This window comes from Salvelinus alpinus, chromosome 6 (assembly GCF_045679555.1).
Source record: "Salvelinus alpinus chromosome 6, SLU_Salpinus.1, whole genome shotgun sequence".
Taxonomy (NCBI): Eukaryota; Metazoa; Chordata; class Actinopteri; order Salmoniformes; family Salmonidae; genus Salvelinus; species Salvelinus alpinus.
In genome coordinates, this window is record NC_092091.1 from 21,758,734 (window position 1) to 21,784,625 (window position 25,892).

General features: G+C 42.3%; 1 protein-coding gene across 2 annotated transcripts in view; it reads right to left on the minus strand.

Moving 5' to 3' along the window:
• Positions 1-2,050: 2,050 nt before the first annotated feature.
• LOC139578355 (TLE family member 5-like) overlaps positions 2,051-25,892 on the minus strand; it is a 40,384-nt gene continuing 16,542 nt past the window's right edge. Inside the window, exons 2-7 of one of the 2 annotated variants that reach the window (XM_071405827.1) lie at positions 13,730-13,818; positions 10,956-11,019; positions 7,219-7,263; positions 4,123-4,185; positions 3,700-3,774; positions 2,051-2,634 (exon numbers count right to left, since the gene is read on the minus strand). In XM_071405827.1, coding sequence (XP_071261928.1) covers positions 2,407-2,634; positions 3,700-3,774; positions 4,123-4,185; positions 7,219-7,263; positions 10,956-11,019; positions 13,730-13,818 — 564 coding nt within the window. In that variant the 3' untranslated portion in view covers positions 2,051-2,406. The remainder of the gene's footprint in view (positions 2,635-3,699; positions 3,775-4,122; positions 4,186-7,218; positions 7,264-10,955; positions 11,020-13,729; positions 13,819-25,892) is intronic. The other variant, XM_071405828.1, reaches the window with a different exon arrangement.

Below are 25,892 nucleotides of genomic sequence, written 5' to 3' on the forward strand. Positions count from 1 at the left end.
TACATTTAATTCAACTCATGCCATGCCAATTTAGCTTCATGCGACCAGCGGAAACTTTGAAGACAACCAGAAAATGTCAAATCCTCAAATGTTGTTATGCGAAACCACCACCGCTATGTCAACAGAACTCAGTGCTTATTATCAGATGAATTAGTTTACGAAATCCGACTTTTGGGATATAATGGAAATGATATGTTAGAGACCCCACTGATCGATTCAGAACATGAAGAATCTTTTTTGTCTTGGTAAAATGTATTTTATAACACAAGTGAAATGATCACCAAAGCGTGTTTTCACTCACTCTGAGCAGAGTGGGTGGACACCCTACATATACACATAAAGCTTTAGAAGTATAACTGTATACATAAACTGGCCCTCCACTACTAAACAAATACATTGTTCATTTAGCGGAATCTTTAAAAGCTTTTTACTCTCATTCTATTTCATAGCGATAATATTCAAACAAGTGTATTGATCACAGAAAATGTGGACCAAACTTTAAAACATTTCTTCGCTAATAGAAAGGAATACAGTTCCAAGAGACATGCGTTTGTGTGCATCTACCCACACGCATTGCATATCACTACTGTTTATGTCGATAAGAGTAAGTTGTGCTGTTCACAAGCAGTATTAGACTTAAAACAAAAGCCACATGTCAATCCCAGGTTCACCACTGACTGACCAAAGTTCAAATCTATATTACAGAGGTTTATGAATGCATTCACATACGGCTATGAAATCAGTTATCTAAGACATTTACACAGATCTCTACACCCTCACAGTGTAACCCACCATCAAACAGAGAGGATGTCTATTAATATAAGGGGAATACAAAAAACATACAATACATCACACGCTGTATAACAGGCTGGGATCAAAACAATGGTTAGACAATAACACCAATCCCTTCCCAATCGTACAGTAAAACCAGCAGTCAGCTTCACATCTTCTATACCATTCTCCATAGCTCTAAAGATGCCTCGACCTTTAGTTCTAGCCTACAGCGGCACTTACAGGTCCAGCTAATAATCGCACACTTTCTCCAACAGGCTGAGAGAAACATGTTGGGGTTTGTAGAAAATATATATATATATATATATTTTTTTAAATGTAAATGCACACCAAAATGATGGCAATTTGTGCTTTATCTACTCAAATGACTGATCAAAAACTTTAATCTAAAACTATTCATTGGCCATGGACAATGCATCCACATTTGTGAGTGCTGTATATGTATTCTATACGAGAGCTAAATCATGCATCATTTCTTCTTACAGAGACTCATCTTTTGAGTGAAAAGATAGCGTGCGCAGTGGACATTTTGTTCTATGCCGCTGCCTTACATGAGGACGAGATGTCAACCTGTTTCCTAGAATAGACCAGAGATCCCCGTTCAAAAGAGGTGACTCAGTGGATGTCAGAGCTGCTTTCTAAAAGACTTACTGCTTTCTAGTGTTGAAGAGGCAATGTGCACTCTCCTACTGCATCACCACCAGGGAGAGAAAAGATCTGAAGGATGTTTTCTATCTCGCACAATGTTAATCATCGCTGCGATCTGTACATTCAAACTGTTATGATAGTATTGATAGCATGCCTTTCATGGAAGCGATCTAAAGTAGCTCAGTTAGTTAGACAGGGCTGTCTGGGGACTGGAGTTACCAAGTTACACGCTTCACCAAGAAGACTGACATCTTTCAACTACTCTCCTTAACCTGGGGAGGAATCCTAACCTGAAAATCAAAGTGAGGACAACAAATTTTCAGAACATTTTCTCACTGATATCAATGCAGGATTTTGACGTTAGGATTCAGACATTCACAGACAGTTTTTGCTGTTGCTTGTCTAAAAGTCTGTTTATGAAAACAGTATTGTGAGAGTTACCCCACATCAACCAACTGAATCAAGTTGACACAACAGAGGCTAGAGATCTGGGTGACGCGAGCCTGTCTGTTGGATCTCTTCTGGTTTGTTATTCCACTTATACTATGTGACATTCAGGCTCCCAGGTGGGCCTTGGTAAAAGAGAGAGGAAGGAGACGCTCAGCCAGGGTGGTGTAAAAACACAGATCCATTTACCACTGGGCCATAAAGGGAGCAGAATGAGGGAAAAACAAATGAGCAAAAAGACAAGTCAAGCTCAAATCACAAAAATAAAATAAAAAGATATATACATGAAAGAAATGATAGTAAAAAAATCTATACTGTACACAAATTGGAGCAGTTGGAATGACGGCAAATGCATCAGATAGGCAGATAGGCCGTAGAATTCTAAGTGGGAGGACTAAAGGGGGAGATGGGGTAGAGGAGAGGGACCGGCATGGATAGATAGCAGATATACAGGACCGACAGGACCACAGCCCTCTGACGCAGCGGTAGTTAATATGCGGTGGAGGGCGGGAGGGAGCTCTAGTCGGACTTGTCCCCGTCCTCCTCACGGTGGCTGTCAGCTCCCTCGCGAGAAGCCTTCTCCTCCTTTGCCAGCTGGGCCTGCGAGGCCAGGATGGAGGAAAGGGAGAATAGGCCTGAAGAGGAGGTGACGGCCGGCAGGGTTGACTGACTCAGGCCCAGAGGCATAGGGGTCATGGGCAGGGCCAGACCCTGGAGCTGGGACAGCTGGTGAGCCTGGAGCTGCTGCTGTGGACAACACACACACAGCTCAAACACAGGGGAGACACAGAGATGGGTACATATGGCTCTAACACGTGCACACACACATATATTGGCAGCCATGCACTTTTCTTAAAAGAACTACCTATTTCTTTGAAAATAAGTTCAAATTGAATACAACTTTTGGTCTCCAAACGTTATTGGATTTTCAACATCGCAGAACCATACATTATATTGTAAACTGAAGTTGACAATTTGAAATGTAAAAAATTAAAGACAAATGGCATGGATAAACATATTGGCACCATGGAGCTAGTAATTTCACTGCACAGCCTTTGGCCAAGATAACTCCCAACAAATGCTTATTGTAGCCACCAATGAGCTTGCTGCAACTTTAATTGGCAATTTAGCCCACTTTTCTACAGCAAACTTCTCCAACTGCTGTTTCTAGCTCTTGCCATAGGTTATGGATGTGGTTCAGATCTGGACTCTTCACTGGCCACTCCAGAACAGTCCAGAACAGTCCAGGGCTTCTTCTGGAACCATTCCAGGGTGCTTTTGATGTGTGTTTGGGGTCGTTGTCCTGTTGGATGACCAACAACCTTTAACAGTCACAGTTTATAAACACTTTTTTTTTTGACACCCAGTTTTTTTAAACATTGGACTCCAAAAAACCTTGATGATTGACTGATTTCACAAGGTCCTGCACACATTCAGGACCAGGGGCAGCAAAGCAACCCCATGTTTGATTGTAGGGAGTGTTCTTGTCTTTGAATGCTTCATTTGGTCGTTGGTGCCAATCATTTTGTCAATGCCGTTAGTCTTTATTTGCTAAATTACAATTTTCAACTTAAGTTTACAAAAGAAAGTGTACAAACTGTGCACATCCATTCCACAAAATGTACAACTGGGCCTTGACAAATTCCAGACAAAGACCTTTTTATCATCATCATCATCATTCATCATGTAAAGCACCAAACAAAAGCTCCATTAAAACCCAGAGCATCAGATGCATCATCATAATGAAGGATTGATAGCTAGATAGTGATGAGTGTCAAACCCATAGAGGACATCCTGGAGGGAGCAGCCTACCCGGATGATGGAGTTCATCTCTGGAGGGGTGACCTGCTTGGCCCTCTCAATGGCTCCCAGGACCTGCTGCTGGTGCTGGGACACACACACACACACACACATGCGGGTGGGTTGGATGGCTCAATACTACCAACACTGACCCTGTGCTCATCGCCCATTCAATTATTAAGTCACTAACACAAGGCTGGGCTTTGATGGAGAATCAATGATCCACTCCCATGTTGTAATGTGTCATCTCGTCATGGACAGAAATTAGCATATCTTATCTGGATCACAGCAGAGCGCTCTGGACCCTTTCATTACAGGGCTCGCAATGATGAATGGAGATATATATGGGGGAGAGGAGTCAAATAAGAATGATCTCATTCCAGGCTGCAGGGCACCACGTGGGGTTAGGGGTCAGGGGTTAGAGGGTGTTCTTACCTCCTGGGACAGATAGGGGAGGACTTGGGCACAGATCCCGTTCAATCTCTTCACAATCTCAGCCTGAGGAGATAAAACACATCAGCCCTTAGCTTCATTTAACACCACCTCAGTCTCACATTAACATACACCCCACCCTCCCAAAGAGCACTTCACAAGCACACATATACAGTGGGGAGAACAAGTATTTGATACACTGCCGATTTTGCAGGTTTTCCTACTTACAAAGCATGTAGAGGTCTGTAATTTTTATCATAGGTACACTTCAACTGTGAGAGACGGAATTTAAAACAAAAATCCAGAAAATCACATTGTATGATTTTTAAGTAATTAATTCGCATTTTATTGCATGACATAAGTATTTGATCACCTACCAACCAGTAAGAATTCCGGCTCTCACAGACCTGTTAGTTTTTCTTTAAGAAGCCCTCCTGTTCTCCACTCATTACCTGTATTAACTGCACCTGTTTGAACTCGTTACCTGTATAAAAGACACCTGTCCACCCACTCAATCAAACAGACTCCAACCTCTCCACAATGGCCAAGACCAGAGAGCTGTGTAAGGACATCAGGGATAAAATTGTAGACCTGCACAAGGCTGGGATGGGCTACAGGACAATAGGTAAGCAGCTTGGTGAGAAGGCAACAACTGTTGGCGCAATTATTAGAAAATGGAAGAAGTTCAAGATGACGGTCAATCACCCTCGGTCTGGGGCTCCATGCAAGATCTCACCTCGTGGGGCATCAATGATCATGAGGAAGGTGAGGGATCAGCCCAGAACTACACGGCAGGATCTGGTTAATGACCTGAAGAGAGCTGGGACCACAGTCTCAAAGAAAACCATTAGTAACACACTACGCCGTCATGGATTAAAATCCTGCAGCGCACGCAAGGTCCCCCTGCTCAAGCCAGCGCATGTCCAGGCCCGTCTGAAGTTTGCCAATGACCATCTGGATGATCCAGAGGAGGAATTGGAGAAGGTCATGTGGTCTGATGAGACAAAAATAGAGCTTTTTGGTCTAAACTCCACTCGCCGTGTTTGGAGGAAGAAGAAGGATTAGTACAACCCCAAGAACACCATCCTAACCGTGAAGCTTGGAGGTGGAAACATCATTCTTTGGGGATGCTTTTCTGCAAAGGGGACAGGATGACTGCACCGTATTGAGGGGAGGATGGATGGGGCCATGCATCGCGAGATCTTGGCCAACAACCTCCTTCCCTCAGTAAGAGCATTGAAGATAGGTCGTGGCTGGGTCTTCCAGCATGACAACGATCCGAAACACGCAGCCAGGGCAACTAAGGAGTGGCTCCGTAAGAAGCATCTCAAGGTCCTGGAGTGGCCTAGCCAGTCTCCAGACCTGAACCCAATAGAAAATCTTTGGAGGGAGCTGAAAGTCCGTATTGCCCAGCGACAGCCCCGAAACCTGAAGGATCTGGAGAAGGTCTGTATGGAGGAGTGGGCCAAAATCCCTGCTGCAGTGTGTGCAAACCTGGTCAAGAACTACAGGAAACGTATGATCTCTGTAATTGCAAACAAAGGTTTCTGTACCAAATATTAAGTTCTGCTTTTCTGATGTATCAAATACTTATGTCATGCAATAAAATGCGAATTAATTACTTAAAAATCATACAATGTGATTTTCTGGATTTTTGTTTTAAATTCCGTCTCTCACAGTTGAAGTGTACCTATGATAAAAATTACAGACCTCTACATGCTTTGTAAGTAGGAAAACCTGCAAAATCGGCAGTGTATCAAATACTTGTTCTCCCCACTGTATATTACCTTACGTTCCAGCAGTAATTATCATAACAAGCTCCAATATGCAAAGCAGTGTTAATTGTGTTACTTTCTAATTCAGTGTGATATCTGAGAAGACACTCATTTACTACGCACCGCCATTCCAGACGAAACACCACACTTATCACTCCATCATCATGCACACTGACATCTCGCGCTCCTCTTAAAATGCATGTTGTGCCTCTTTCTATATGTGAGGAAGAATATGATGCACACACACACACGAAAGTAAGAGGAAATGCCGAATGTTCTGTCAGGTGGGAGAACAATTCATTCAAGCTAACCAGAGAGGGGGTCTTGCAACTGGCAGGGATGGGATTTTAAGTGGAGGGAGACAAAGAAGAAACAATAACCCCTTTTGAATATATCCCCAGCACAAGCTGACTAAACTGTCTGGAGCTCCTCAGCTGGAGAGAAGAGAAAGCTAGGGAGGAGAAAGAGAGAACGAAAGAAAATGAGAACGAAAGAAAGGGAGAAAGAGAAAAATTAAAAAGAGAAAGAAAAATATAGAAATGGAGAAAGAGAAAAATTGAGAGAAAACAGTGAGAGAGAAAGAGCAGGCTGAACACAAAACACAGAGGTGAATTCTCCCCGACATTCAGTTCTACACATCCCCTTCAATTTCAACCCTCTAATGCTGCCACAGTTCATCTGCACCCAGTCACACACACGCTAACATAATTGGGGATCCACACACAAGCGCACACACAGCGCCCCCCCTGATTTTCTAAATATTTCATCCCCGCCAGATAAAGGAGTAGGGGTGATGAATTGTACTCATGAGGCAGAGCGGGGGGCTGTGTGTGTATGAGCTTGTGTGCTTGTATGTTCTCAAGCGTGTGTGTGCGACTAGATTTTTCACTGCGTGTTCTTTGCTGCCGGTGTGGCTGTCAGGGAGGAGCCGTCAATCTTTTAGCGCGCCAGACAAGGTCACAGATAAGGCCGGGTCCACAGAGGCCCATCGCTCTCCCCCAGTAGCCGGCCCATAAATTACCACCCCACACCCCCCAGCAAAACCCCCCCGATCTGTAGGCACCGGATTAGCCCCTTAGAGTAGCATACTGCTGTCTTCACTGACCATGTAGTAATATACAGAGACTAGAGCTTTACCCTGCGCAGTACTGTACTGCTCCTTCCTTTAGAACAATCCCTCTGAATAGGGATGTTTTCTCAGCGATGCCAGAGAGAGATGTTTCACTGTCTGTCTACAGGGGGCATGATGATAAGAACCGATTCCCATCTCTGACAGCACTGCTGAAGAAGGGTTTCCTATTAACGTAGACAGAGAGAGACTTACCTGCTTGTGCATTTCGATGTTCAGCCCATAGGACATCTCATAGTACTGTAAAGCAGAAGGAAGATGAGGCGTTGTTATACAGTATAATAACAGAAAGAGGGAAACTCCATTATGCCCTGTAAAGTGTAGACAGATTGTCTAGCTATATGCATTCCTTCTGTCCCACAGAGACATCTCCTGGTTGTCATGCATCATGTCATTACTGTTACACCAGGTAAAACCCTTTACACCCACCCACCCTGTTGTCCTCCTGTGTCGCTGTGAGACGGAAAGTGATGGTGTGTGTGTGTGTGTGTGTGTTCGGTGTTAATGAGCAGGCCAGTGGCTCAGCATTAGCCCTGTTAAATCACCAGCTCTGTCTGTGAGGGCACAGGCTCCAGCATTCAAAAACACGCACGCACGACGAGGAGTGCAGGCTGTCCAGCCGAAACTGCACGTCCCTAAAGCAATTATGGTGCTGGGGAAATGGAGGTGCTGGCGATAGCAGCCGGTGAAGCAGGGGAACCCGATAGGCAATTAAGGGAGGGTGGACCAGGCTGGGGCTACACACACACTGATCCGCTGATGGATAGGAGTGCAGCGCTGCACAGATTAGATGAGATTAAGCCAGTCAACGGATCAATTAGAGACAGAATCAGACAGCTACACGGGCCTTGCCGGAGACAATGAGATTAGCTAGAGGTGGAGAGTATGTGTTGGGGGGAAGAGAAGAGAAGAGAGGATGACAACACCAGAGACAAAAGGACCACAGAAGAGACTAGAGGAGGAATCATAAGAGGGAGGAGAGAGACAGAAAGACAGAGAACAATGACATGGAAAAAAGAGAGAGATGGGCACAGGGCTAGAGAGGAAGGGGTGGGAGAGTATAGACAGGAGACAAAGATAAAAGAGCGAGATGGTATTTTCAATATTGCTGTATGTTGTAGTTGCTAGACTGAAATGGTGCCAAATTCAATGACTTGTTGTAAAAAAAATGTCCTAGAATAAAAGGTGAAAATATGTTTTGTTGACATATTGTTGCAGTGTTAAACATCCCCCTGCCTGTAGAGGTGGTGGTAGGTGGTATGAATGCAGTGTTTCCCCTATATTAATTTAGCAGCGGTGCCCCAAATATACACTGAACAAAAATTAAAAACGCAACAGTTCATCAACAGTTCATACAAAGAAATCAGTAGATTGAAATGAAATAGGCCCTAATCATTTCACATGACTAGGAATATAGATATGCATCTGTATTTGGCTCATGCAGCGTGACACATCTCCTTCACATAGAGTTGATCAGACTGTTGATTGTGGCTTGTGGAATGTTGTCCCACTCCTCTTCAATGGCTGTGTGAAGTTGCTGGATATTGGCGGAAACACTGTCGTACGCGTCGATCCAGAGCATCCCAAACATGCTCAATGGGTGACATATCTGGTGAGTATGCAGGTCATGGAAGAACTGGAACATTTTCAGCTTCCAGGAATTGTGTAGAGATCCTTGCAACAGTGGGCCGTGCATTATCATGCTAAAACATGAGGTGATGGCAGCGGATGAATGGCACAACTATTGGCCTCAGTTACTTGTCACGGTAACTGTGCATCCAAATTGCCATTGATAAAATGCAAGTGTGTTCATTGTCCTTAGCTTATGCCTCCCCATAACATAACCCCACCACCACCATGGGGCACTCTGTTCACAACGTTGACATCAGCAAACCGCTTGTCCACATGACGACATACACACCGTCAGCCCAGTACAGTTGAAACCGGGATTCATCCATGAAGAGCACACTTTTCCAGCAGTCTGCAGTCAGGTCAAGACTCTGGTGAGGACGACAAGCACGCGATGAGCTTCCCTGAGACGAAAAAAAAAAACAATTTGCAGAGGGATGCACTTGATTGGCAATGATGTTCAGATATCCTGTGGCTAGGGCTGGGCGATATGGCCAAAATCTCATATCCGACATCGCTCATTTCATATCCCGATAAATAACACGACATACACATTTTCTGTAAATTCAATGAATAAATAATTTATATAAAATGACCACATGTAAAGGCCTATTTCTTATTACATTTTGAATTATACTCAACAAATAAAATGTATTTGCATTTGGTACCTTGGGTCGAGTGTTAGCACCAACTCACGAAACGCCTGTTTCTCGACCGTGTAAATTGGGGCCATGTCTTTGCAGATGTAAGTTGTAACGGCAGCTGTTATCTCCTTCCATCTTCGTGATTCTTTGCCATATGGTGTGCCGCGGGCAAAAGCGTCTGAGTAGGGGGTTTGTTTTGAGCACTCAACTGTACTTTTTGCATCTCATCCGTAGACTCTCTCCGTACTGTTTCACATGATTCTTGCGTAGGTGGTAAAAGAGGTTAGTGGTGTTTGAGCCTGTTGTCGGGACCGGCCTGCGGCATATTTTGCGGAGGACGGTTTTCTGGTCCGTGTCAGACTTTTCATACCCAAACCACGCCCATGCGACCGAAGTAGCCCCTCTTTTAGGTAAGAGCTCCGTGTCTCCGTGGTCTGTGTCACGTTCACTCTCCTCCATGTTTGTTTGTGTTGCAAATTTCCTTCCACAGGTGAAAAACGCAAAGCGACGTCCAATTGACGAAAAATATTGCTGTAAAGAGCGTGATTTGCGACAACAAAATAAACGATAGAGCATAATATGAAACGATAGACGTTTTTCTATCGTCACACGATATATATCGTCATATCGCCCAGCCCTACCTGTGGCATTCAAACACTGCTCAAGGCTCCCAATGAGTGCCATGAAAACACACCCCACAACATAACACCACCAACAGCCTGTAATGTCAACACATGGCATAATGGATGCATGTACAGTACTCATGTGGTTTTCTCCATACCCTAATCCTCCCATCAGCTTGAAAGAGCAGGAACCCGGGACTCATCAGACCAGGCAATGTTTTTCAATTCTCCAGTGTCCAGTGTTTTCGTTCCTTAGCCCACTGGAACCGCAGTTCCTTGTCTTTTTGCTGAAAATAGTTGAACGCTAAGGTCGTCGGCTGCCATACCCCATTTGTGTCAAGGTATGACGAGTTGTGCATTGTTTTATGGGTCTTTGGGCAACAATGTTGTACTGGACTGTCAGTTGACTAACTGTAGCCCATCTGTTGCTCTGCACAATGTGTGTCAGCCTCCGTTGTCCTCTTCCATCAATGATCTGTTTTCGACCACTGGCTGGATGTCCTTTGGAGGGTGGACCATTCTTGATACACACAGGAAACTTTGGAACGTGAAAAACCCAGCAGCGTTGCAGTTCTTCACACACTCAAACCAGTGCGCCCGGCACCTACTACTATACCCCATTCAAAGGCACTTAATTAAACATTTTGTCATGCCCATTCACCATCTGAATGGCACCCATACACACACCTATGTCTCAAGGCTTAACAATCCTTCTTTAACCTGTCTCCTCCCCTTCATCTACACTGATTGAAGTGATATGATGACATCAATAAGGGGTCATAGCTTTCACCTGGTCAGTCTACGTCATGGAAAGAACAGTTCTTAATATTTTGTACTCAGTGTATATCTGTACCAAACAGACCTAGCAGTCGCACACATGAGCGCTTGCTCCTCATCTCCCTACAGTGCATCAGTTATATTTCAGATGGTGTCAACATCATTACATTTTAATGCATTTGAGTAGAAAGTCCTTTTAAAAAGTGACATTGACAGAGCAGGGTCACTCACAGTAGCACTCACACAAAAAAAAACTCACCATGATATAATGACGTTGCATCTCAGACTTCTCACTGGCCAGCTTGTCACACTCCAGCTTCAAACTGCAGAGAAGAAATCAAAATAGAAAATCTTTAGGCTCCAGGAAGCGTCACTCATACCTCTTCAGGAAGACAGGAAATGACTTCATCCTTCCCTCATCGGATCTATCAAGGTGTCAATCCACCAAAAGATAAAAAAAGCCTCCCAAATAAACCCTAATAAAATACCCATATGTATACCCAGAGTGATTTAAATGTCCTGTCTATAAAAAGTGGACGGTTGGTGGATGTGGATGACGTGGATGTGCAGCTCTGCTCTGTGATGCGTCGCAGACAGCCATTAGCTGTAATCATGTCACAGCGCTCGCTGCAAGAGTTACAGGAGGTGACAGGACAAAGGAGGCCAAGTCTCTACTGTCACACCACTTATCACAAGCTTTCATATTGGCATGGCATCAGTGTTGACATCCCCCTCTGTAGAGCGTTCCAGTGCATCAACATTAACCAGGAGGGAGCAGTTCAGACCAGGGTTTATAATGGTGTGTTTACGTTAAGATTGTTTTTGGGATCTAGATCTGTGCCGTCAGCGTCACTGTGAATGAAGACTCAAATTAGGCAGAGCGTTAGCTGTGGCGAATCCTCATCATTGTCCCTAACTGGGAAAATGCTGCTCATAGCCACCGCTGATTCCGTCACTGACATGGAAAAATAGTTGATGCAAATTGGATCATATCAGCGGCACTTAACTCAGCCCAAAGTGAAAAGGTTAAAGGATTCTTTATTTATTTTTTTACAACCAAATCTCAATTTTTGATGTATATGCCATGTTATAGATGGGTCCAGACACCTTTGTGATTTCACTTGTTTTTGATAAACATAAGTTTATACTATAAGGACAAACCCGGTCTGGACTTCTGCATAGGGGACTAGAAGATTAGGGATGAGATTCAGAATGACAATACACAGAGCTTTGCAGTTTTCGAAAAAGGAGGCATTTGTGTTTGTTCATGTTTTTTCAGGGTCCTCATAACTCGAGAATGAGGAAGTGATTCGTTGTTTGGGGTAAGTCTATCAAAAACAAGTGAAATCACCAAAAAAAAACAGGTGTCTGGACCCTTCTATAACATGCCATTTACATCTAAAATTTAGTTATTTTTTACAAACAAATATTTTCCTTTAAAGAATAAACCTCATTACAATTCAACAGCAGTCCTCAGATTCTCTGACCAAACAAGTGCTCAGGGGGGTGCATTTCATTCAGACAGCTCTCCCTCCCTCCATCCATCCGTCTCTACTCCTCTTTCGCCTGCAGCCTTCACTTAGCCAAATCGCTTTTCCCTCCTAAAATAAATAATAATATCTGCAGCAGCGCGTGCGCAAACACAGGGGTTGGTTGTCATGACGACCAGCCTCCCCTGCTGCCACCCTACCTGAGAGCGGATTGTGATTGTCTTTGTGCGCCTGTGATTGGTGGAGGTGGCCCGGGGGCTAGGAGAGACACTCTCAAACGACACTTTGATGGAGTTTTATTGCCGCTCCTTCCGCCTCGAAATCGCTCCTGCTGTCATCTTTATTTTGATTTATGTATTCCCTGATCTATTTATGCATGTGAGGGGGGAGGGGGGGGGCAACAGTTACAATGCTCACTACTATGCTCAGGAGGCCACCTGCAGAACATTTCCCTAAAAGGGCTGAACGCAGCGTTCTACAAAGCCTCGTCTATGGCTCCTCAGCTCAAGTCATTAGGCAGCGTGTATGCAAGCTCTGAATACGGCGTAGAGAAAAGGTATTCTTTCAACTGCTTCTGAAGGGGGTTAAACGGTGGGGCGGTGGGTTATCTAGGGAATTACACACCAAAGCCCAGGCTCTGAGGTGTTCCTACTACACTAGGAATGGACTGATGATCAGAGACAGAAATTTCACACAATGAACAAACATGCAGGCTTTTATCTGCTTCTCCTCTGATGAAGCTCAATAGAACAGGGAGGAAAGAAAACCTCAGCCAATACACTTCCTAGTTCCTATACCACAGGTAAATAGAGGGAGGGAATCAGAGGCAGTTGTAGCCCTGCTGCTTCAAAGGCTAGAAATCCATAAAGCGGAAACCTTCCTCGGGTAACATGAGATCCACAAATTCCACACATTTAGTCATGAATCAAACAGAGCAATACACTGTACTCTCTGGTACATCTCAATCCAGGTCAAATAAATGACCTTGTACCATCTAGCAATTGCCAATTTTGTTAGGTTGTGGTTATAGCAGGACATCAATAACAGTGCTTTCTATTACATGAAAGAGAACAAAGTTCTAGACTAGGGTTCTAAATAGAACTGACACACACATCCATTGGGCTGCTCTTAAAACATATGCCCTATTGTCATGTCTTCTCCTCTGGAGCAACAGCACACTCCTAGAATACGTATTCTTTCACCTGCTTCCATCTGCCTCTGAAGGGGGTTAAACAGTGGGGCGAAATAAAATGTATTAGTCTTGCTGTGATTTATTTGATATTCTAATCATGTAGGTTATTCCAGTGGGCTTTTGCACAGAACCATGTGCAGCAGTGTACTCTAGTACTGCACACGGTATACTTACGCAACATAACTCATAGCAGAATATAATTCAAGTGTTCTAATCTGTACACTCACCTACAAAGATATGGTTATGCTCAGAGTATTTGCAAATAGCAGACAGGTTTAGTATCTTAACCCCTAGTTCCTCAGATAAGCCTTGGTTGAAGGGTTTGTGTGAGAAACAGTGCTAAATGGATACCTGTGGTATTGTGCTTGGAGGAACTGGAACTCGTCCTTGATTCGGTCACACGAATCGGAGGTTGTGAATTTCAGCTGCTGCGATGAAGCCTGCAAGACGGACAGACAGACAAACACCATCAAAACACGTCAGTGAAATAAAACCAGTCTGGCCTGGCTCACACTAGGGTTGTTCCACCTCAAAAAGCACATGGGGATTGACAGAAACCATCTGAGATGATCGTTTCTGTAGTTACTGTTGAAACATTAAGGAGAAATTAAGCCAATTGATTGCACCCAAATGTACCATTTAAAATTATAGGATTCAGATACAGTGCCTTCAGAAAGCATTCACGCCTTGACTTTTTCCACATTTTGTGTTACAGCCAGACTTTAAAATGTATTAAATTGAGATTGTGTCACTTGCCCCATAATGCCATAATGTCAAAGTGGATTTATATAGACATGTTTACCAATTAATAAAAAATGAAAAGCTGATATGTCTTGAGTCAATAAGTATTCAACACATTTGTTATGGCAAGCATAAGTAAAAATGTTGCATGGACTCAGTGTGCAATAATACAGTGCCTTCAGAAAGTATTCACACCCTCAACCGTTTCCCCCAAAAATTGTGTTACAAAGTGGGATTAAAATGTAAATGATTTTAATTAATTGGATTTAAATTGTCAATGACCCTACACAAAATATTTGAACGCCAAAATGGAAGAAACATTGTTTATTTTTTTAATTGATGGAAAATAAAATAAATATATCTTGAATAGATAGGTAGTCAAACCCATGATTCAATACATGTTAGAACCATCTTTGGCAATGATTAGAGCTGTGAGTCTTTCTGGGTAAGTCTAAGAGCTTTGCACACATGGATTTTACAATATTTGCATATTCATTATTTAAAAAAATTCAAGCTCTGTCAAGTTGGTTGTTGACTATTGCTAGACAGCCATAGATTTTCAAGCCAATTTAGGTCAAAACTGTAACTAGGCCACTCAGGAACTCCAGTGTATATTTGGCCTTGTGTAATCGTACTGCTGAAAGGTGAATCTCCCAGTGTCTGTTGGAAAGCAGATAACCAGGTATTCCCTCTAGGATTTTGTGCTTGGCTCTATTGTTTCTTTTAATCCTAATAAACGTCCTAGTGCTTGCCGATGACAAGCATCCCCTTAACATGATGCAGCCACCACCAGGCTTGAAAATATGAATAGTTGTTCTCAGTGATGTGTTGTTGTGTTGTTGGATTTGCCCCAAACATAATGCTTTGTATTCAGGACAAAAAGTTAATTATTTGCATATTCATTATTTAAAAAAATTCAAGCTCTGTCAAGTTGGTTGTTGAATATTGCTAGACAGCCATAGATTTTCAAGCCAATTTAGGTCAAAACTGTAACTAGGCCACTCAGGAACTCCAGTGTATATTTGGCCTTGTGTAATCGTACTGCTGAAAGGTGAATCTCCCAGTGTCTGTTGGAAAGCAGATAACCAGGTATTCCCTCTAGGATTTTGTGCTTGGCTCTATTGTTTCTTTTAATCCTAATAAACGTCCTAGTGCTTGCCGATGACAAGCATCCCCTTAACATGATGCAGCCACCACCAGGCTTGAAAATATGAATAGTTGTTCTCAGTGATGTGTTGTTGTGTTGTGTTGGATTTGCCCCAAACATAATGCTTTGTATTCAGGACAAAAAGTTAATTTCTTTGCCACATTTTTTGCAGTATTACTTTAGTGCCTGATTGCAAACAGGATGTATGTTTAGGAATATTTTATTACAGGCTTAAATTTTCATTCTGTAATTTTTGTGAGTATTGTGGAGTAACTACAATGTTGTTGATCAGTTTTCTCCTATTTATTTATTTAACCTTTATTTTACTAGGCAAGTCAGTTAAGAACAAATTCTTATTTACAATGACAGCCTAGGAACAGTGGGTTAACTGCCTTGGGGCAGACCGACAGATTTTTACCTTGTCAGCTCGGGGATTCGATCTAGCAACCTTTCGGTTACTGGCCCAATGCTCTAACAACGAGGCTAACTGCCGCCCCAATCACAGCCATTAAACTAACTGTTTTAGAAAGTCCCCGTTGGCCTCATGGTGAAATGTGCTTTTATGGAGGACTGGCTTGAATTGTGAGGATGACCACAATTTACTTTCATCATGAGCCAAATCTTAGTTTCCTACTCAAAGTTGCAAAGGAAATGTTGTGATCTAGTTGATAAAAAAACACAAGAGACCAGCGCAATAGTGTGGTGGTAAGTGTGGTGGTATAGCAGGAACAGCGCCATCTAGTGGTCAGAACCTGATACTTTCAAACTACTTTATGGTAAATAATGCAAGAGACATCAATTGCTAATGTCTCTGAACAGGGTATGAAGAAGCAATACTCCAAGCCCCAGCATCATACTACTTGTCAAACAGAGAACTGATACTGTATACTGGTTGTTGGGTGGAATTGGCGTGGGGTCTGTGGGTGGCTAGAGAATTTTGGGGGGGGATCCCTCATCTTACTCATTGGTAGGAAGAAGTTTTGTCCCAATCGGATGTAGGGTACTATATTTATTGAACTTATTTGAATCCTATTAAGTTAAAATGGCCAATTTGGGTGCAGTCAATTAGCTTACATTTTCAGATTTTAAAAGAAGTATACAAAATAATGTCAATCTTACCGGTTTCTAACTACAGAAACAATTTCAGAAAAATCTGCGATGGTGGGTGTCATGGTTTGCTGAAATGACTCAACAGTACGAGTGGGTATTGTATGGTCATTACACTTTACAAGCAGTGGTGGTAGTGGATGTAAAATATAAATGCCACATGTTAAGTGCTGGTCCCATGTTTCATGAGCTGAAATAAAATATCCCAGAAATATTCCAGTCTCAAAAAGCATCTCTAAAATGTGCAGAAATTTGTTTACATCCCTGTTAGTGAGCATTTCTCCTTTGCCAAGATAATCCATCCACCTGACAGGTATGTGATATCAGGAAGCTGATTAAACAACATGATCATTACACAGGTGCACCTTGTGCGGGGGACAATAAAAGGTCACTCTAAAATGTGCAGTTTTGTCACACAACACCACAGATGTCTCAAGTTGAGGGAAAGTCCAATTGGCATGCTGACTGTAGGACTGTTCACCAGAGCTGTTACCACAGAGTTGAGTGTTAATTTCTCTACCAAAAGCTGCCTCCAATGTCGTTTTATAGAATTTGGCAGTACGTCCAACTGGCTTCACAACCACACCAGCCCAGGACCACCACATCCAGCTTTTTCACCTGCGGGATCGTCTGAGACCAGCCACCTGGACAGCTGATGAAACTGGGTTTGGACAAGCGAAGAATTTCTGCATAAACTGTCAGAAATAATCCCAGGGAAGTACATCTGCGTGCTTGTTGTCTTGACCTGACTGCAGTTCGGCGTTCAGTGGGAAAAGTCTCGCCATTGGTGGCCACTGGCACACTGGAGAAGTGTGCTCTTCACGGATGAATCCTGGTTTCAACTGTACTGGGCAGATGTCAGACTGCGTGTATGGCGTCATGTGGGTGAGCGGTTTGCTGATGTCAACGTTGTGAACAGAGTGCACCATGACCGTTGCGAGAACTTCCAGTGCGCGTTTACAGTGACCACTGAGGCTGTACCCCTACAGTTTTAGACAGTAGCCAATAGACTATCAATAGACAGTAGCCAATAGACTATTGTGGCTATCAAGCATAATGTAGGCATACCAACAAAACCAATGGAGCAAATCCCATAACATTTTCACATATATAGCCTACACCTATATGTGGAGTTCAATGCTGGCCTACATTGCATGAGACTTAAAAAGTTTACATTATGAAGGGCTTGAATGTTTTTTTACTTAGGCTGTAACGCCATGGGCCAAATAGGTAACTGTACATTGTATGATGCAAGAAACCACTTCAAAATAAAATGATTTATTATTACCATACAGAGAATTAGACAATGTAGGCTACCCCTCTGCTGATTAATTGGGCTAATTACTCGCTAACTAGCAAAGAATATCAATAAATGTGCACACGCTCTGCTCTGAAACATGCATTAACTCACGGGTGATTGAAAGCCCACTCGTGGGCTACCTGCCAATAGAATTCTACACTGTTGCGCATTGGCTCTGCCTACAACAAAGTCACAGACTGAATTTTGCAAAGTTAGATTTTTTGTTGTTGTATTGAAAAAGGGGCTGCTATGATGTTGATTCGCTCACAGAAAAAAACATCTATATAGTACAAACTAAATGGGGCGAACTCAATGAAGTCTTTCTCTGCGCGGCCTGGCATTTCTTCAGCGTGGCAGTCCTGGAGGTGGTGTGCGGCTTAAGAGGGAACATTGGTTATGGTATGGGAAGGCATAAGCAACAGACAACGAACACAACTGCATTTTATCGATGGTAATTTGAATGTACAGAGATACCGTGACGAGATCCTGAAGCCCATTGTCGTGCCATTCACCCGCCGCCATCACTTCATGTTTCAGCATGATAATGCACGGCCCAATGTTGCAAGGATCTGTACACAATTCCTGGAAGCTGAAAATGGCCTGCATACTCAGACATGTCACCCAATGAGCATGTTTGGGATGCTCTGGATCGACGCGTACAACAACATTTCAGTTCTAGCCAATATCCAGAAACTTTACACAGCCATTGAAGAGGAATGGGGCAACATTCACAGGCCACAATCAACAGCCTGATCAACTATGCGAAGGAGATGTCTCGTGCAGCTTGAGGCAAATGGTGGTCACACCAGATACTGACTGGTTTTCTCCTACCTTTTATTGAAGGCATCTGTGACTAACAGATGCATATCTGTATTCCCAGTCATTTGAAACCATAGATTAGGGCCTAATAAATTAATTTCAATTGACAGATTTCCTTATGTGAACTGTAACTCAGTAAAATCTTTGAAATTGTTGCATGTTGTGTTTTTTTTTTCAGTTTAGTTGCGTCTTTGTGCCAGACTCACTGCAGCTTTAAAGCCAAATAGGAACGTTTTCACTTTTTTTTTTTTTGCAGACTGCATAATGGGTCAAGTGGGAAATCTCTAAAATGTTCCCACTCTAAAGAGTTTCAAAGCAAGGCATAACTGCATATATTATTTTGCAAATCTGCAATAATAACAGCTATACAAAAAAATGACCTGTCACATTCAGAATCCCATTCAACACATTGCAGAATTGAAGTTTGTGATGAATCATAAATGGGCTTCTTCACTAAAAGGAGTCTCACTACATTGGGAGTTTGGACAACAGTTACAACATGTTGAAACACAATTATTTTCCTTATAATTTCAACAATTCAACCAGTTTGGAAATGTGCACCCTCTGTCTTGCTGTAGATAATGTGACGTCAGGAGGTACGCCTAATAGTAGACACCTTTTCCTAAAAAGAACACAACTGGTTCCAGATCTGACAGATTGACTGACTTGAGGTTTTGCCAAACCCGTTTTAACTTTGAAAAGATTTACAGACTTTTGATAGCCAGTATGTTAACAATCCTAAAACAAAGGAAGGCTAAATGCTAAGCCTCATTCCCTACAATCAAAACACTTGGAGAACAAGTGAAAACAGCTACATACAAGTAGGCCTCATCCATTACAATCATAGTTATCACTAAGCAAAATCTCTACACAAACATAGCCTACAGGCTCCAAATTCCAATTGATCTAACCTTTAACATCTATCCAGCCAACCGTTGCAAAGACAAAGCAAACCGTGGCTATAGTCAGCCTGACCCTGCAGGTAGCCCCCAGACAGAGCTAGGACTGGGGAGGGGGAGGGATTCTGGCTTCCTCAGTGTGTAACAGTATGCAAAAACTTAATATACCAAAAGGTTATCGGAGTCAATAGCCTCAGGTAGCGCATTCCGGGGGGGAGGGGGGGCAGTGTTCCTCCCACAGTAGTTTATCAGCCTTGCTTTGAACAAAGCTCCAACCAGGAGTAGGTAGAAGCTACCCCTAACCACTGATACAGGGTCATCTAAATCTAAATGGTAAAGGCTGGGGTTTGAGGTAGGGTATTCTGATCCTAGATCTGTGGCTCGAGCATCCCCCAACCATGTAGGCCCCTTACCCTTAACCTCACCCACATGTGATGTCTGATTTTCCCCCAGAATTTATATACCTTGACATTGCTCATTCTGATATTACTCGTTACGAAATGTCAAACTTTTACTTTTCACTTTTTGGATTATGTGTGGATTGTTATTGTATTGCTAGGTATTACTGAACTGTTGGAACTAAAAACATAAGCATTTCGCTTCACCGGCGATAACATCGGCAAATCTGTGTACGCAACCAATAAACTGATTCGATTTGAGGTACTCTAGGCTATATAAACATGCAGTAGTACTGAGTCTACTGTTGATGGTGCAGTGCTGCAAAGTGACCGAAACAAGAGGCTCTATGGGGCCTTAGAGCACACAACAGATGGATGCACATAATGTTAATGAAATACTGCCGTAATATTGTGACACATGCCATCTGGTGTGACGAAAAAAGGTGCCTGCTCGCTGTGAGAGTGTAAAATGTGTGTGCGTGTGTGTACGTGCATGTGAGAATGTGTATTGTAAGTATGAGTGTGTAAGTGCGCAAATGTGTGTTTTAGTTTGTGAAGTCAGCACGTCTCAATGCAGAGAGAGATAAGCCTCCATAAAGATGCTCTGCTGCTGCCAGTGAAGCCAACACCTAGTCCTTGGAATGAATCATGTACACGCATACATAAATAAATCCAGCCTACTTTTACACTGCCTCTCTCACAAACACACACAAGTACTGTTCACACACAGCTCCAAAATGTAGGACAATCCCTAATTTGATTCTTCCCCACTCCTTTGAGATGAAATTAAAGCATTAAAAAGCTTTGTGCTCTGGTGGGGCAATAGTCTTCACTGACTACATGGGATTCATCATTTCAGGAAATGTGCAGCCCCCACCCATCCCTTTCCTCCTCCCCCACCCAGCCCCACTATTGAAAAAAGAAAATCATATAATCCAAGTGAAATCTACTCCGCACCATAATGTCTATCTTAAACAAGGATTACAAACCCAATCCTGTTTCTGCTCGGCAGATCAGACCACAGGCTATGCTTCATGCATGCGCACACACGCCGACAATAACACAGAGTATCATCAGAAAACATCCTCCTCAATTGTAAATCCTGCCTGAGGGGAACAGCAGTGTGGGGATTGCATTTCCTGGAGCTCCGGCTCCCTGTTTACATCTCCACGGGAAGACTGAGGAGAGAGCGAGAGAGGAGGAGAGGAAGGGGGGGGGGGGTTCTAATCAGTCACCAATGACAGGATATTGCCATGACCAACTTCTGCATCACCACATTCAGGGTGGAACAGAACCAGCAGGGAATATCTCATAGACAGATAATTAGAGGGGGATAAGGGAAATATGATACGCAACGCAAATCTGCTTACTAACGCATATGAACAACACAACCTCAACACAAACCTACCTGAAACACATTGTTTACTGCCTTAGATGGACTCCTATAGCGACAGTAAACAAACATAGCACACAGATGTGCGTAACTTGGGGGACGGGGACATGACGCCCCCCCAATATTAGAAACACGTAAATTTGACCCCATCCCCAATATTATACCATGATCAGTATGATGGATTTGAAAATATTTTCAGACTGTAAAGCACCAGGCAGCTACTGGCTTTATGTGGCTTTAAAACGGACTCAGTTCCTAATTTTCTACAAAACAAAAGTATACTGAACAAAAATGACAACAGCCTTGGTGGACATTCCTGCAGTCAGCATGCCAATTGCACACTCCCTCAAAAATTTAGATATCTGTGGCATTGTGTTGTGTGACAAAACTGCACATTTTAGAGTGGCCTTTTGTTGTCCCCAGCACAAGGTGCACCTGTGTAATGATCATGCTGTTTAATCAGCTTCTTGATATACCACACCGGTCAGGTGGATTATTTATCTTGGCAAAGGAGAAATGTTCACTAACAGGGATGTAAACACATTTGTGCACAACATTTTAGATAAATACATTTTTGTGCATATGGAAAAATTCGGGGATCATTAAATTTCAGCTCATGAAACCAACACTTCACATGTTGCGTTTATATTTTTGTTCAGTATATGATTGGATCCCCAACCACCAAATATGCTTTCGGTTGCGCCCGGTCCCCAGAGGCAGCCGGCTGACATATTGCTTTGATCTGCAGTAACAGTTCAGCGGCACGCACTTGCTCTCTCTCTTTGTTGTGTTCGCTGAGGAGAGGTAGCTACAGGGATCATAATTAAGGGCGTGCCGTAAAAAATATGTCTGGGATGGTTCTGGCACCATAGATCCAAAATCCATACAACCACTGTAGGCTTACATCAAAACATGTTAAAAATGCAAATGAGGTTGATGCCACAGATCAGAACGTTTAGCTTAAAATTATTATAAATGTATTCCTTCACATTATAAGCGCACCAATGCGCACACAGCAGTGTCTGTTGAATAATGAAAGAATGTTGATTTGAAAAGTAATAGAACATGAGAGAAATGCTGGTTACAATGGCATAAGGAAGTGTTTATACTACTTCGAAAGGTAGGCCTAAAACGTGCCTCAGAAAATGACAAAATCTCCAGGTTTTAATACAATTACATTTATGGTTAAATAGTTTCAAAATGCTGACTGCCTCCTCTCAGATTGCAAGGTGGGTGATGGGTGTGGTCGGTGCACAATAGTAACTGGCCTTTCTCCCTGCTCGTGACCATTTAATTCTGAACAAACTGTGCCTCGAGTAGGCCTGGGTCAACAGAATATAGCCTTTAGACGTGAATGTTTATTATCCTACATTACATTTGTCAAACATGACTGGCGTTTAGCCTATATTGATGTAATTAAAAGTCTCATTCAAGTATGGTTACATTTTCTGGCGCCTCCCTCATGTTAACATTGGTGTGGACTTATCATATAGGCTACACTTTGAGATGTAGACAAATTATTTATGTACAGGTAACAGCCAAAATAAAGGAAACACCAACATAAAGTGTCTTAATAGGGCGTTGGGCCACCATGAGCCAGAACAGCTTCAATACACCGTGGCATAGATTCTACAAGTGTCAGGAACTCTATTGGAGGACTGGAACAACATTCTTCAACAAGAAATTCCACACACTTTAAACCCCTATGCTCCTTTGAGAGTGTCTTTCAAAGTCACTGAGATCTCTTCTTCTAGCCATGGTAGCCAAAATAATAGGCAACTGCGCATTTTTATACATCACCCTAAGCATGATGGGATGTTAATTAATTACTTAACCTCACAAACCAGCCGTGTGGAAGCAGCTGCTTTCAATACAGCCTACTTTGTATCCCTCATTTACTCAAGTTCTTTTATTTTGTCTGTTACCTGTCCATTTATGAAACATTTATTTGAATATTATTCCAGTGTTGGCCTTTTTAGAGGCACATTTTTTTTATGTGAATTTCTTGCTCATTTGACAGACCCATTTATTTATTTCAGTAGTACTCTTATTCGCCTTTTAAAAATCACTGAATGACCTAGGTCCATGAGTAAACCCATGTTGGCATTTCAAAACAAAAATAAACAACAAATGTTAATTTGGGATGGTTGAAATTGCACTTCGGGACGATTCTGGGACGATGAAAAAAGTTAGTCGCTAGCCCTGGGCAGCTAAATTCATGAGTGTTCCAATCTATAAATGTTTTGAACATTAAAAATAAGTAAAAGTTCATGAACAGTTCATAAATGTATTCCTATGTTGTGAAACTAGTAAACTATTGGTGATGAGATATTGTGTAAAAAGAGTTGTACCGACTGATGCAATGCTAAGTTGTATATTTTAGTTAGGCTAACGTTAGATGGCTAGCTAGCACAGTATCTGCAGTTTCAAATGAGCAGCACTCAGTGAGTCATTGTTCACTCTAGTGAAAAAGTAGCTAGAGCCCTTAAAAAGAGGTGACAATGTCAAAGAGGATAAAAGTGCAGGACATAATATTTTGGGAGGAGTGCTGAGAACTAACTGAATGAATGGCTACATAGCTAGCTAGCTAACTTCACTGTACAATTCAGAATAGACTGGCACTATGTAGTTAGCTAGCTAGTGTTGTGTCTTTGATATGGATTAAATGATGACATGCTATTTTATAAAATCAATTTTCTAATTAATATTACCTGAATAAACTAATCATGTAAAGGTAATTAACTAGGAAGTCGGGGCACCACAGAATAATGTTTATAGAGCTGTTGTCTTCCGAATAAACTCTTAAAGACCTGGTAATATTTTATATCAATAGCAGTCAATTATTAAATCGTCACCTTATTCAGTCTCATCTGAACATCGTAAATTCTTGGTTATCTCCACGAACCCTGACTAACAAGTTGAATCAGCAATACAATTTATTTATTTACTAAATAAATCACACAGAATTACATATACACAGGAAGGATCATACATTGATTACTAATTATGTCATAAAAGAAAACATCCCTAGCGGACGAAACTGATATGACGGCTGGTTACAAAAAGAAAGGGGGTTGGGTTTGAATGAAAGCGTGGGAAAACAGAAACAAAAAGGATTGGGTCTCTATCGGACCTTATGAAGCTATGCCATCGTAAATACAGAATCGTATGCATTCTAAATAACCGCCCATTCGGAAAAGGAAAATGCAAGAAATATATTTACTCTGAGCTGCGCTTCAATAGATTGGTCGAAGATGGAAGGCTGGGTTGCCCAGCAGAGATCTCCCTTGTCCTTTGAAGAATATTTCTGGGAGGATACGTTGTAGTCTGTCATCTTGTAGTACAACGGATACGTTGTAGTACCCGGTCTTTCCGAAGAGATTGTTCGTCCTTTCCTAGGCCACGCACGTTTACAGCGGCTGCTGATAACTCGACGTCTAGGATGTATCACTTCTTTACTGAATAAGAGTTCAAAGTTCATACCAAGTTGCCCTAATATAAGCTCATGCTATTTTCTGTCTGGTATCGTCAAAATTCATCCTTCCAGCGTTGCAATCGTCACCTCCACGTTGAAATTCGCCCTTCTAAACGTATGGACATCAGTCCTCACGTCGTCGGGAACACAATGTTTATTTCGTTCAACCATTCGCAACCAAAGCTCACGCTGAGGTTGGCTTAGTTCGCAGTCAATTGGGTCACGGGGTCTCTTATAGAAGTGGAGAAAAGGGGTTGGTTCATAATTTCCAACCAATGCCTATTCACGTGGGCGTGGCCACTGATTGAGCATTTTTTTCTTATGAAAACAATTCTCTCGTTTTAAAAACTAAAACTGCATTTAATCTTTTCACAAATAGTTTCATATTTAAACATTTAAGTTGATTCTATATGAATCTGATAACTAGAATGTGTAGACTTTCCAAGATACAGTTTATGTCATCCTATCATCAGTAATAATGTCTCAGACGACAACTGATCTGACATCATATTCTTTAAGTACCAACGGATACTTTCAACTGGTTGGATTACCTAAAGATTGTTCTTTTCCCCAACCTTTTGATGTTACAATACTCTCTCTATGTTAACCTCTCTTGGGTAGGGGGCAGTATTTTCACGTGAGGATGAAAAGTGTGCCCAGAGTAAACTGCCTGCTACTCAGGCCCAGATGCTAGGATGTGCATATTATTAGTAGATTTGGATAGAAAACACTCTGAAGTTTCTAAAACTGGTTGAATGATGTCTGTGAGTATAACAGAACTCATATGGGAGGCAAAAACGTGAGAAAAAAAACAGGAAGTGGGAAATCTGAGGTTTGTAGTTTTTCAACTCTTTGCTTATCCAAGATACAGTGGAAATGGGGTCATATTGCACTTCCTAAAACTTCCACTAGATGTCAACAGTCTTTAGAACCTTGTTTGAGGCTTCTACTGTGAGAGGGGAATGAGTCAGAGGTCTGCCAGAGAGCCACGAGCTGACCAGGCACGTTCACGTGAGAGAGTTAGCTTGCGTTCCATTGCATTTCTGAAGACAAAGGAATTCTCCGGTTGGAACATTATTGAAGATTTATGTTAAAAACATCCTAAAGATAGATTCTATACATCGTTTGACATGTTTCTACGGACTGTAACGGAACTTTTTGACTTTTCGTCTGCACCTAGTGATCGCGCGTCATGAATTTTGATTACTGGGCTAAACACGCTAACAAAAAGGAGG